The following is a 12724-nucleotide window of genomic DNA, read 5'->3' on the forward strand; positions in this document are numbered from 1 at the left end:
CAGGATACTAGGAGGATTAAATGAGTTAATATATCAAAGGCACTCAAAATAGTACCTGGCACAAAGCAAGCCCTCTGCAAGTGTTTGCAAAATCAAACATGAAAGTGAAAACTCTCTGTGTGTGGTCCTGGGGATCCAACCCAGAGCCTGAAGCACACTAGCAAAAATTTGTTTCAGGGCTGGAGAGATTGCTTAGTGGTTAAGGCCCTTGCCTGCAATGTCAAAGGACCCTGGTTTGATTTCCCCAGTACCCATGTAAAGCCAGATGCACAAAAGTGGCACGTGCATCTGGAGTTCATTCGCAGTGGCTACAGGCTTGGGGTGTGCCCATTCTCTCTCTGCCTCTCTCCGCTTGCAAATAAATAAACACAAATATTTAATTTTTCTTTGGTGTTTGGAGTGCTGTGCTGCTCATGCCCAGAATTTGTTTCTGAGCAATGCTTAACACCAGAGACAGAACTGACTCACAACAGAGGGACGGTGCATACTTGAGGGTGCACAGCCCCAATAGTCTCTGGAGGATACCATTCAACAGTTACATGATTCGCTGTCAAATTCTCCTCATGCATACCGGGCAAGTGCTCTACCTTTGAGCTACGTCCCCAGCTCTCTTCGTACATTTTGGTTTGAGACAAGCTCTGAGGTGCTCAGGTTGGCCTGGAAAGCCTTGTGGAATCTGTCTCAGTGTCCTGAATAGAATAGGTGGGATTACAGGCCTATACCACCCAGCCCAGGCCACTTTAAAATCTTAACAGTACGGGCTGGGCCGGGGAGATGGCTTAGCGGATAAAGTGCTTGGCCCCTAACTTTGGGTACCTGAGTTCTAATCCCCAGACCCCGTGTAAGAGCTGGAAGGTGTGGTAGGCTTCTGTCATCTCAGTGTGCCTACCATGAGAAGGGAGGTGAAGACAGGAATGTCACAAAGAAATAGAGGAGGAACAAAGAAAAACCCTGCGTCAATATGAGATGAAAGGGGAGGGCCAACCCAGAGATCATCCTCTTGCCTCTGCGTGTGCACTGAGATAGCTTGTTCTTTTTCTCTCTCTCACACACACACACTAGATACCATGCTCGAAGGTTACCAAAAGGACCTTATTTGTATTCCTATTATTTTTCACCATGAAGAAATAAGAGTCTTCAAAAGACCATATCTAAAGGCTAAGCTCCCCAGCAACTCCACAGAGGGAGAGGGTAGGATAACTCTAGTGTGAGCAAATTTCAGGGACTCAAGACTCATTGTTGGCTGGACAGAAGTCTTCCCTCATTCCCCATGTTCCCATCACCCCCATTTCCTCTCCCTCGGCTGCCTGACACATCCCTGTGGCCAAAGCTGTATTCTCTGATCTAGAAAACATCCAAGCTGCTGGGACCCGACCCAGCGCCACCTTGCAAGCCCAGCCTTTGGAGGGGCAGGCTTCCAAACAGGGCAATAATCGTCCCATTAAAATTAATGTCCATGAAGTGAGCCATTAAAAGCGTGCAGATTAAAAAGAGGAGGGGGTGTCCAATTTAAATCCAAAGGGCTTTTTAAATAGACACTGTATCTTCATTCTTGGAACGCTACACTTGGGCAATGGATCAGGCCTCCTCTGCAAAGACAGAGGGATTAAGGAGGGAGTCCCAGGAGATGGGGAAGTGGGTCTGGCCAGAAGCAAAGGGAACCAAGGTTTATCCAGGGCCCACTGCATGCCAGGTGCTTGGCACACACACTTCTTGTATTTAGCCTCGGCGGGCCCTAGGAGGGAATAGTGTTATCCTCAGAATACAGGGCGCAGTGTAAAACCACGGCTAAAAGCTCAGTGCCTGCTGCTGGCTGCCTTAAGGTCTCAGCTTCACTTCCCACTGATCTACATGGGCCTCAGTTTCCTCATCTTGACTACCAGCACAGTACGGGTGCTCCTGGGTCCACAGTTAAGACAGCACAGGCCAGAGCTGTGGCCTGGTAACTGATTTAACGGTGCTCAGTGTTGGCGGTGGTCAGGGGCTCCACCGCAGTGTGAGTCCTGACCCTGTTCACACCATGTTGCCGCCCAAGGGGGATACTGTAAATGTAGCTCAAGGGTCAAGTTCAGGCTGGCCGTGGGGGTGCGTGCCTGTCCTCCTTGTAACTAGGGCTGAGAGGTAGGAGGGTCTTGAGTTTGAGGCCAGTATGGGCTACATATGGAGACCATGTGTAAAAGGGAAAAAAACCTAAGTTCATGATCCTTTTGTTGTTTTGTTCTAAATGTGGGGTTGTCCCTACCAATCCGTGGCTGGCCTGGAACTGGCTTTGTAAACCAGGCTGGCTGGACGTGAGGCCATCCTGTTGCCTCCACCTCCACAATGGGGCTTGCTGTACCACCACCATCAGCATTACGTTCTTGGCAGTTCTTGGCCGTGAATAATCTGTTCCAAGGGACCCAAGGATTCACCAGGCTTAAGGATATCCTGCAGGTGGGAAGGAGAGAATAGAAACTTTCCCATTAGTTCCCAGATCATGGCTTGGGGCCACCTCCTAGCAACTCCCGATCTGAATCCCAAAGCTATCCAAACCCAAGCGGGCTTAACATTAGAGGTCTTAGTCTCTCCCACGCTCCAAGAATCTCGAGAGCCACCTTACACAACTGCCGTCTTCCTGACAGTGACAACTGTAGCGCTCTAGTCTGCGGAGGAACAGGGCTGCCACCTCCCTAACCACCTTCAGCCGTTTTATAGACCTTCATTGTGCATTGAATTAGGATGGCCACTATAAATTACAACCCTGCGAGGAAAATAATATTCACACAGAAAATGGGCAAAAGGAAGCCCTTTTCTAGGTAGGCCCTTGTGAGGGTCTTCGAGCGTGTCCTTGTCCCACGAGATCTCAAGTCCGATTCCTCCAGCGCTGGACCTCACTTCCAAGGGCCAGTCCGGCCGGCCACCAAGCCCAGAAGTGCGGTAGGGACTTAAATCAGATGTGCTTGCTGCTCCCAGCTGAAATCCGACAGGTGCCAAATGAGCTCCAGCACCCCCCCCACCCCAAGCAAAGTCGGATTCAATCTGGCCCTTCGGAAAGGTTTCGAACGCACACCCGCACCCCCTCCACCTTCCTTCCCAACAAAACAACAGCTTCGTAATATTTTTTTTTTCCCTAAATAATGCAAACCGAATTCTCCATCCGTTCATCCCCAACTGGCACAGAAGCTTGCTCCCCTGGCCAAATCAGAACTGGATGGAGCTGCCTTCTGGACGGGGTGAAAAGATCTTCGCTGGTGCGCCGGGCCTCCGCTGGGTGTGTGTGTGTGTGGGGGGGGGGTATCCTCCTCCCAGCGACCGTCCTCCCCATCCCCAAAGCCCAGGTCTTCTCCACGCACGGCGGTGCATCCTTCCCTCCCTCCCTCTCTGTCTCTGTCTCCAAGCCGGAGCTGCTAGGGTTAAAAGTTACCTCTCGGTTTCTTCTGCCTGCAGCCGCCGCCACCCCCCCAACCCCCCCCCACCCCGGGGGCCGGATGATGTAACCCCCCTCCCCGCCCCCCTCCACCATGTGACACTTTAATTAATAATAGCGCCGTCAGCACAACAAACGCACAACACAAGGAGAAACTTGGGTGTCCAGGGGAGGGTCTCCCCGGGGCGGCTGGAGCGCGGGCGAAAAGCGCAGGGAAGCGAGCGCCCCGAGGCCCCAGGCGGGGCGAGGCGAGCCCAGGCGAGCTCAGGCCGGAGCGCGCGCCAGAGCCGAGCGCCGCGGAGCGGAGGAAGCAGCCCCCGCGCGCGCGCGCGCCCCGGCGGCAGCAGCCGCATCCCGCAGCATCGGCATCAGCATGTGCCCGTGTCCCCTGCACCGCGGCCGCGGGCCCCCGGCCGTGTGCGCCTGCAGCGCCGGCCGCCTGGGGCTGCGCTCGTCGGCCGCTCAGCTCACGGCCGCCCGGCTCAAGGCGCTGGGAGACGAGCTGCACCAGCGAACCATGCGGAGGCGCCGCGGCGCGCGGACCCGGACCCGGACCCGGACGGCGCCTGCGCCTGCGCCTGCGCCGGCGCCCCGCGCGCTCTCCACCTACTGGCCCTGGCTGTGCGCGGCCGCGCAGGTGGCGGCGCTGGCGGCCTGGCTGCTCGGCAGGCGCAACTTGTAGGAACGCGGGAGGAGGGCTTCTTGGTCGGTGGGGGGGGGCCCGGAGCCGAGACCCAGCCGGATCGAGCAACAGGTAACGGCGGCGGGCGAAAGGTGGGGGTTGGGGGTGGGTGGGGTGGTTGGGGCGGGGAGCCTGGGCGCGGCGACTGGGGACGCTGCTGGCCGGCGACCCTGGCGAGGCTGGCTTCCCTTCCTGTCCCTCCGGCTCCCTCCTCTTGCTAGGAGCGTCCCGCCTCCTTCCTATACCCAGTCCCCATCCCTCCTTCTGGGTGTCAGCTCCTCTCCTCTTCTTCCTTCGCCCCTTCTTTCCTTCCTTCTCCCCTTCTCCTTCCTTCCTTCCTTCTCGTTCCCCCTTCTCTCTGTTCTTTCCTTCCTTCCTTCCCTCCTTCCTTGTTTCCTTCCTTTTTCTCATCCTTCTGTCCTTTCCTTCCTTCCTCCTCCCTCCTTCTCCTCCTTCCTTCTTTCCCTTCCACTCCTTCCTTCTTGCCTCTTCTCTGTTCTCTTCTTCCTTCTTTCCATCCTTCTGTCCTTTCTCCTCCCCTTCTCTCCTTTCTCTTCTACTTTGTCCTTCATTTTCCCCTTCCCTTCTCTCTCTTCTCTCCTTTCCCTCCTCCTCCCCTTCTCTCTGCCCTCCTTTTCTTCTCTTGCTCTCTTCCTCCCTCTTTTCCCCTCAGTGTCTCTCCCTCTCTCTGTCGCTCCAGTGCAGACTGGCTTTGGACGGACTTCAACCTCCACCATCACCATCAGTTCCACAAGCAAATACACCGTGCAAATAAAATCGTGTACCAAGAGAATGTGACTATACGCAACACAAACATCCTATGCATGGGGGGGGGAGGTGTCTCCGCACGTCCCCAAGTCCCTTCCTTCCAAACAGCCTGCCATACCCAACTTACCAAGGTCTCCATCGCCTCAGCTCTCGAATTCCCTTCCCTCAAAGTGTCACTTTTTCCAGTCTGCGGTTCCCCGTTCTTTGTCCCTCCAGCTCACCTCCCAACTTCTCACTGGAAAGTTTGTGGCTGTATGTGTATGTACGAGTTTGTCCGTCCGGCCCATACACTGCAGTTTTCCTCCGCAGTGACAACTTTGTAGCGCTTATGGAGATGTGTCCGGAGGGAGCTTGGCCTCCTGTTACCTCTGGCAGCTGCAGCGGGGAGTTGTCCTGGAAAGGAGGGTGGGCTAGGGGAGCTCTCCGGGACGTTCCAAGGGGAAGCCTTAATGAGAAAGCATTCTTGAGCTCCTTGTGGGTGCCACGCAGGTTAGGGTGGGGATGTGTCGCCTGCCTGTTTGCAAGGCGCTGCTGCTGGTGGGAAGTGGGTATTGAGTGTCGTGTTAGTTACCAGTGACAGAAAGGTGCTAGAGAGGTCTTCGGGGTGTTGGTGAGCCGTGGATCTGGCGCTATGGTAGGCGAGTCGGGGGAACAGAAGTGTAAATAAGGACAGCCTTCCAGGATCTGGGGTAAAGAGGCTCTGCAGACTGTGTGCGTGTGTGTGTGTGTGGGGGGGGTGCTGGAGAGAAACCGGAGTGCAGCCGAAAGTGGGGTGGTCAGGAGCACCGGGACGCCGCGGCCCACGGAGGCCGCGCGCCTGCTCGGATCCCCCGGGGCGAGCCAGTCTCGGAGCGCAGACACCTCGGGAAGCTGGCGCGGCGCCCGCGGGCGAGGCGGCAGCCGGAGCGTGGGGCGTGGGGGGGGGGGCGGCGGTGGCAGCGCCCCGGGAGCTGCGGGGGTGAGCGGGGTGTGAGCCGGGAGCGCGGGCGACAGATGTCGCGTGGGCCCGGGCGCTGGCGCAAAGCAGTGTCGCTTTGGGGGGGGGGTACAGTGTACCTGACTCCAGGGCGCTGGAGGTCGTCTCCACTCCTCTCCGCCACCCCCCCCCCCCCGATCCTGGCCAGGGGCGCTAAAGTAAGGCAGCGAGTCCTGGGGAGCTGGAAGTGACTTTGCGGTGTGGAACGACGGACTTTGGAACCCGAAGTGAAGGAATTTGGGAAGAGACCGAAAGGGGAACCAGAGATGGGGGAGAAGGAAAAGAAACAGGCAGCCAGCCAGGGGAGTGGGACAAGCGGGGTAAGGGCAATTAAAGAGAGACAGAACTCGGGTGGGAGAACAGATTGTAGGTGCGGAAAGTGAATCGGAAGAAAGGGAAGGGAGAGAGATTTAGTCGAAACCCGGAGGGGCTGGGACGCGGTTTTCTTGCGTCTTGGGGTTCGGGTGGCATGGCAGGAGTGCTCTTTGCGGACCAGGAGGGGTGGGGTGCCCTGGCGCCCCTCGCGGGAGGCAGGACACTCTTTGGGGACCCAGGGCGGGACAAGGCGCCTGTACCCGTGAGGTTCAAGGGATCGGCGCGCGCGCTAGGAAGACCTGGGGGTGCGGGTCCGCGCGCTGCGCTGGCCAGAAGTTGGGGGTGTTGGTGGCTGAGCAGGGAGTGGAGAGGGTTTTCTTGTCGCGAAGCCGTGCGGGTGAGGACTGTGAGCAGGTAACTGTCGCCTTAGAATTAATTCCCTTCCTTCCCTCCCTGCCTCTGCTTGCGGGCCAGTAGTAGTCCTGGTTGAGGACTCCTCTTCCTCCCCCACCCCCACCTGTTGAGTCCGGCTGTAGAGTCCCTAGCGGCCACACCCTCCGGCATTCTCGGGTCGCCAGCATCCTGACCCCTGCATGCTCCAAGCGCTTTCCTTGGGTTTCTTAGAGACAACGCTGGTGCCCTGGGGACACCGGCGACACCTTCTCCTTCCCACGCCCCCGTCGGGGTTCTCCTGGCTTGGGCTTCCCACCCCAGCCTGGATCCAGTCCCCTCCCCGCCAACCCCTTGACCTGACCACAGAGCACCCGCAGCCTGTGGCTCAATTTGGAGAGCCTGTCTTTTCCCAGCTCCCATAAATTGGTCCGAAGTGAAAGGAAATTGGAGCAACACTTTTGAGTTCTGTGTTGGTCGCGGGGCCATTATCACTTTTTATAGGTTGGGGGAGTGTGATTGTACCTCTGGGAAGCTAGGTCAGCCAAATTAGAGGTGGGGTGGGGCGGGGCGCCACTGCCAAGTTTTACGTGTTGAGGGGAGAAACTTAGCTATGTGCAGGATTCGGGGGGGGGGGCATCAAACTTCCTGTGCGCCAACTCTAAACCAGCAACATTTAACTCTGGAGTTATTTTAAAAAAACAAAAAGAGCCGGCCGTGGTGGCGCCGGCCTTTAATCCCAGCACTCGGGAGGCCAGAGGTAGAAGGATCGCCATGAGTTCGAAGCCTCATAGTGAATTCCAGGTCAGCCTGGGCTAGGGTGAAACCCTACTTAAGAAAGAAAGAAGGAAAGAAAAAGAGAAAGAGAGAGGGAAAGAAAGAGAGAGACAGAACCCTGGCACTCAGTTTTTCCTTTATGGAAAACAGGAAGAGTAATGTCTTAATGGCCTGGTGTTGCTAGGAGGGTTAAATGAGCTGTACTTACTGCTTCAGAGGTGGAAAGACGAGGGCTAAAGGAGCAGGCTCACTTGTAGTTTGTGCCTCTCACACACACCCAAGTCCCTCGATCCACGATCCACTCTGAACACCAAAAAAGAAAAAAAAAAAGGAAGAAGTATGGCTGGAGAGATGGCTTAGCACTTAAGGTGCTTGCCTGCAAAGCCAAAGGACCCAGGTTCAATTCCCCAGGACCCATGAAGTCCAGATGCACAAGGTGGCACATGTGTCTGGAGTTCATTTGCAGTGACTGGAGGCCCTGGTGCACCCATGTTCTCTTTCTCTGTCTCAGATAAACAAAATGAAAAAACGTTATGAATGTGAGCTGTCATGACAATTACAATTAACATATCTTTTTCCCAGTGTAGACAACATTTTACTGTGGTCATTGCTGGCAAACCCATGCCCTTCTTACTCTCTTAGGATGGTCCTGCTAGTTAAGAGCATGGGGTTAGGGACCAGAAGCACCTGGATTTAAGTGCCCAGCCGGGATGTGGGTGTAGCTCAAGGGCGTGCAGAAGGTCCTTGGGTTATGCCTCTCGCGTGGCCTTTGCTGGATAGGAGCCATGTTGGGTAAGAGCCACTGCCTCACTGAACCCACCTCTATTGGGACACATCAGGGCTGTTGAGAGCATACATTTAAAAGTGTCTAGTGTGGACTGGGGATAAGGCTCAGTGGGTAAAATAGTTGCTGTGACCACCATCCACATAAAGTGAACCCACCACTGGGGAGGTGGAGACAGGAAGCTCCCCAAGACTTACTGGCAAGCTCGTCTAGCCAGATTGATGAGTCGGAGTCCTGGGTTCAGTGAGAGACTCTGCTTCAAAAAAAAAATATACATATATATATATATATATATATATATATATATATATATATATATATATGGTGGAAACACAACTGAGAAAGACACCTGAGGTTGATATCTGGCCTTCACATGCCCCCCCCCACAATATGTGTCCACACACAGTCAGACACACACACACACACACACACACACACACACACACACACACACACACACAAATGTCCAGTATGGGGCCCGGCTCTTAGTTCATGCAACTCAAAGTACTTAGTGTTGTTCTTACTATTTCAAATGGGAAATTGAGGCAGAGTGTCCACCTGACGCTTCCCAAAAGAAAGTGGCGTTTCTGTCTCTGAGAACACCCAGCACCCCATGACCACCCTCACTTATGACTTGGGCGCTGCAGTGGAGGAGAGGCAGTAGGGTAAGCTAACAGGGTTGGGGGTGGTGGGGGGAGAGGGTTGCAATAAATTCCTGCAGTAGGGAGATTCCCTTTCAGACCGAAGCAGTGGGGGCTCCTAGGAGGCTGGGAAGGCCTGGAGGAGGATGGGAGTGATTTAAGCAGCCACTGCTCAGAGATACTGGGAGAGAAACAAAAGATACCTTATGATGGGCCGGGCAGGCAAAGGAGGGGTGAGGGGAGGCGTGAAGAGGAAGAAGAGGAGCCCAGGAATCTGCCTGGGAGAGGTGACTAAGGGAGGACAGAATCTTGCCTGGGGACCAGAAGAAGGGGAGAAAGGGGGACTCTGGGGGCGGGGGGCCCTAGAGGCAGTGTGGTCAGCGGCAAGAAAGATAATGGGCCGGCAGAAGCCTGCTTTAATGAACTAATGACCAGCTGGCCCGCCAGCCTGACTCGCTAACTGGTTCTTTGGCAGGTACTTTGGGGATTAAGTGGTTAAACCTAGAGGCGCATCCCTTAGACTGCCCTTCCAGCTAGCTGAGTCCTGCCTGGTTTGCTTTCCAGAGCCCGGGACACCTCCTTGGCAGGGGAGGGAGCCCGCCGGAACCGGACGGCTGCTGGGGAAGAATCCCGGGAAGAGGACAGATGTGAAGGACTGCGGTAGCCTTCCAGCCACATGGTCCCTGTCCGCAGTCACACATTTGCCTAGTGAGAGGCCACACGCGTGCAAGCGCCTGGGCCTTGGATGCAGAAACAGCTCCCGTGGGGGACAATTAAATGCCAGATGTCAGCCATCACACCTCTAGGTTTTAAAAAGTCAACTTCCCTCCACCTCGTGGACAAGAAGGGATCAGGCTTCTGTTTCTCCCTCCTCCTCATCACTCAGGTTCCCATGACAGGGTCTTTACAAGATCATTGAGCCACCCTGTGCTGTCTTAGCCTCTGGTGACTTGCTGGACCCTTGGTGCACAACTGTGTTCTGGGTATGTGAAATCAGTCAGAAGCTATGCAAGAGTTTTGTTGTTGCTGCTGGTGGTGGTGGTGGTGTGTGCGATTGGTTTTTTTAAGGTAAAGTCTCACTCTAGTCCAGGCTGACCTGGAATTCATTATGTAGTCTCAGGGTGGCCTCGAACTCTCAGCGATCCTCCTATCTCAGCCTCCCAAGTGTTGGGATTAAAGCCTAAAGCTGTGCGCCACCACGCCTGGGCAAGAGTGCTTATTTCCCACTCAGCTTCTTTCTTGGAATCATCTATTACTATTTAGATCTATCTATCTATCTATCATCTATCTATCTACCTACCTACCTATCCATCTATCAATCAGTCTATCCATCTATTATTATTATTTCGTGGTGCTAGGGATGGCCCTAGGGTTTCAAGCCCGCTAGGCAAGTACTCTATCATTGAGCCACACTCCATCCTTAAACTAACAATTAGTGCGTGCTGACTGATTGCAAGACACAAAGGGCCAAGGCGCAGAAAGCCCAGCTGCAATAGAACCTGTATTTTAGCAGGAAGAGACCGGCAGTGAGCACATAGCGTGTGTCTGGTTATGATTGCTATGCAATAAATCACTCCAAATCTTAGTAGCTTTGACACCTATTTGATTATAGCCATGCATGCTGCGGGTTGGGAATCTTTTCAAGGAATGATTAGAAACACGCGGTTTCTGCCCTGGGGTGGCTGGGGAGGGGGGAAGGGGAGTCTTGGTTAATATGCCTGGCTATTGATACTGGGAGGTAGCTGGGACTGTCCATTAGAGCCCCTTCCTGTAGGCCGGGCTTCCCTCCTCGGAGAGAGCTCTTGGATGAAGTGACCTGGGAGCCAGGTTAACCGTCTTCTCCTCTCTTCTGGTGTACACGTGTGTGTGTACATGCATGTCTGTGTGCAGGTGTGCTAGAGAACAGCGTCTTCTCCTCTCTTCTGGTGTACACGTGTGTGTGTACATGCATGTCTGTGTGCAGGTGTGCTAGAGAACAGCGTCTGGTGGTGGTCCTCGACTATGCTGTCTACCTTTATTTTTTTAGTAGTTTTTAAAAATTTTTTGTTCGTTATTTATTTATTTATTTGAGAGCGACAGACACAGAGAGAAAGGCAGATAGAGAGAGAGAGAGAGAATGGGCGCGTCAGGGCCTCCAGCCACTGCGAATAAACTCTAGAGGCTCCAGACGCATGCGCCCCCTTGTGCATCTGGCTAACGTGGGTCCTGGGGAATTGAGCCTCGAACCGGGGTCCCTAGGCTTCACAGGCAAGCGCTTAACCGCTAAGCCATCTCTCCAGCCCTTGTTTTTGTTTTTTGAGGTAGGGTCTCACTCTAGCTCAGACTGACCCGGAATTCACTATGTAGTCTCTGGGTGGCCTTGAACTCACGGCAGTCCTCCTACCTCTGCCTCCCGAGTGCTGGGAGTAAAGGCGTGTGCCATCACCCCTGGCTGCCACCATTTCTTTTTTTTTCTTCTCTTTTCTTTCTTTTTTTTGTTTTTTGAGAGAGGGTCTTATATTGTCCCGGAGCTCACCTCTTAGACTGGATTGGCTGGCTCCCAAGCCTGTTGTCTCAGCCTCCCTGGTGCTGGCATTATAGGCATGCGCCACCAAGTGGCATTTTACCTCGGTACTGGGGACTGAGCTGGGATCTTCATTCTAATGAGGCACATACTTTCTGGACAGAGCTATCTCCGTAGCCCTTGCTTTGGTTTTTGGCTAAGCTCTGGAGGTTAATTTAATTAGCAGCAAGTTCCAAGCCAGCCCGGATTTGGGGGGGTGGAGTAGGGAACACGTATTAAACCCCAATGTGATGGGGGTGGCAGAGCATGCGGTGGCAAGTCATGCAGCGGCTGGCTTTGGGTGTCCGTTGGAGTCAGCTCCTCGTTGCTGAGGTGAACATCTAAACCAAGCACAGTTTATGGGAGGAAGGGATTTATTTCAGACTTACAGATCCAGGGGAAGTTTCACCCAAGCAGGGAGAAACCAGCAGCAGCCAGCAAACATCCAAAGCAGCAAGCACAAAACTGTCAGCAAACAGCAGGGACCCGGCCAGAGCTCAGACTGCTGTGCATTTCTTTGGGCTGGAAATCAGATTCACCCCCGAATATACCTTAGCTCTGGACCCCAGTGACATCTCCAGGCAGGTGGCTGAAGATCCAAGTTTCAAGCTTTAATAAAACACCTTGGTCGATGGGGGACACACATTCAGACTACCACAGGGCTCTTCTCTGCTGTTTATCTGTGTACTTCCTTGAGACAGGCTCCCTCTTCAACCTGGAGTTGCCTTTTTTTTTTTTTTTTCTTCTGGGCAGCAAGCCTCACCGATTCTACAGCCAATCTCCCCCTCTCCCCACCATGGTTGCCATTACAGACATGCATGACTGCACCCAGTTTTTAAAAAATACTTTTTTTTTCATTTATTTATATGCAAGCTGGGCATGGTGGCACACATCTTTAATCCCAGCATTCAGGAGGCAGAGGCAGAGGCAGGAGGATTGCCATGAGTTCAAGGCCACCCTGAGAATACAGAGTGAATTCCAGGTCAGCCTGGGCTAGAGTGAGACCCTACCTGGAAAAACCAAAAAGGAAAAAAAAAAAAAAAAGAGGATTTGAAATTACAAGTTTACTATTAACTATTTGGAAAATTCTGGATAGAAAAAAATTATAATCTTGCTTCTGAGGAAGGAGGTCCTATTTTTTGCTTATTTGCTTTTTTATTTTTTTCCTCGAGGCAGGGTCTTGCTGTAGGTAGCCCAGACTGCGCTGGAATTCACTATGGAGTCTCAGGGTGGCCTCGAACTCACAGCAGTCCTCGTACCTCTGCCTCCCGAGTGCTGGGATTAAAGGTGTGCGCCACCACCACGCCCAGCTGCAGGTCCCGTTTTGAGCAGAGGTCCTGAGTAGTAAAAGATGGCGTAACTGCCCTGTGTGCCAAGGCGGAGAGCTGCTGAGCCTTGTCACTGGATCTGATTCCACCCTGGTGAAATCACCAGGAACCTAAC

General features: G+C 53.8%; 1 protein-coding gene across 1 annotated transcript in view; it reads left to right on the forward strand.

Annotated features, from left to right (window-relative positions):
• The first annotated feature begins 3779 nt into the window (after positions 1-3779).
• Positions 3780-12724, forward strand: part of Hrk (harakiri, BCL2 interacting protein) — a 31851-nt gene continuing 22906 nt past the window's right edge. The window contains exon 1 of the mRNA XM_045133013.1: positions 3780-4160. Within this exon, the coding sequence (XP_044988948.1) occupies positions 3780-4088 (309 nt within the window). The 3' untranslated portion in view covers positions 4089-4160. The remainder of the gene's footprint in view (positions 4161-12724) is intronic.

Source organism: Jaculus jaculus, chromosome 13 (assembly GCF_020740685.1).
Source record: "Jaculus jaculus isolate mJacJac1 chromosome 13, mJacJac1.mat.Y.cur, whole genome shotgun sequence".
Lineage (NCBI taxonomy): Eukaryota > Metazoa > Chordata > Mammalia > Rodentia > Dipodidae > Jaculus > Jaculus jaculus.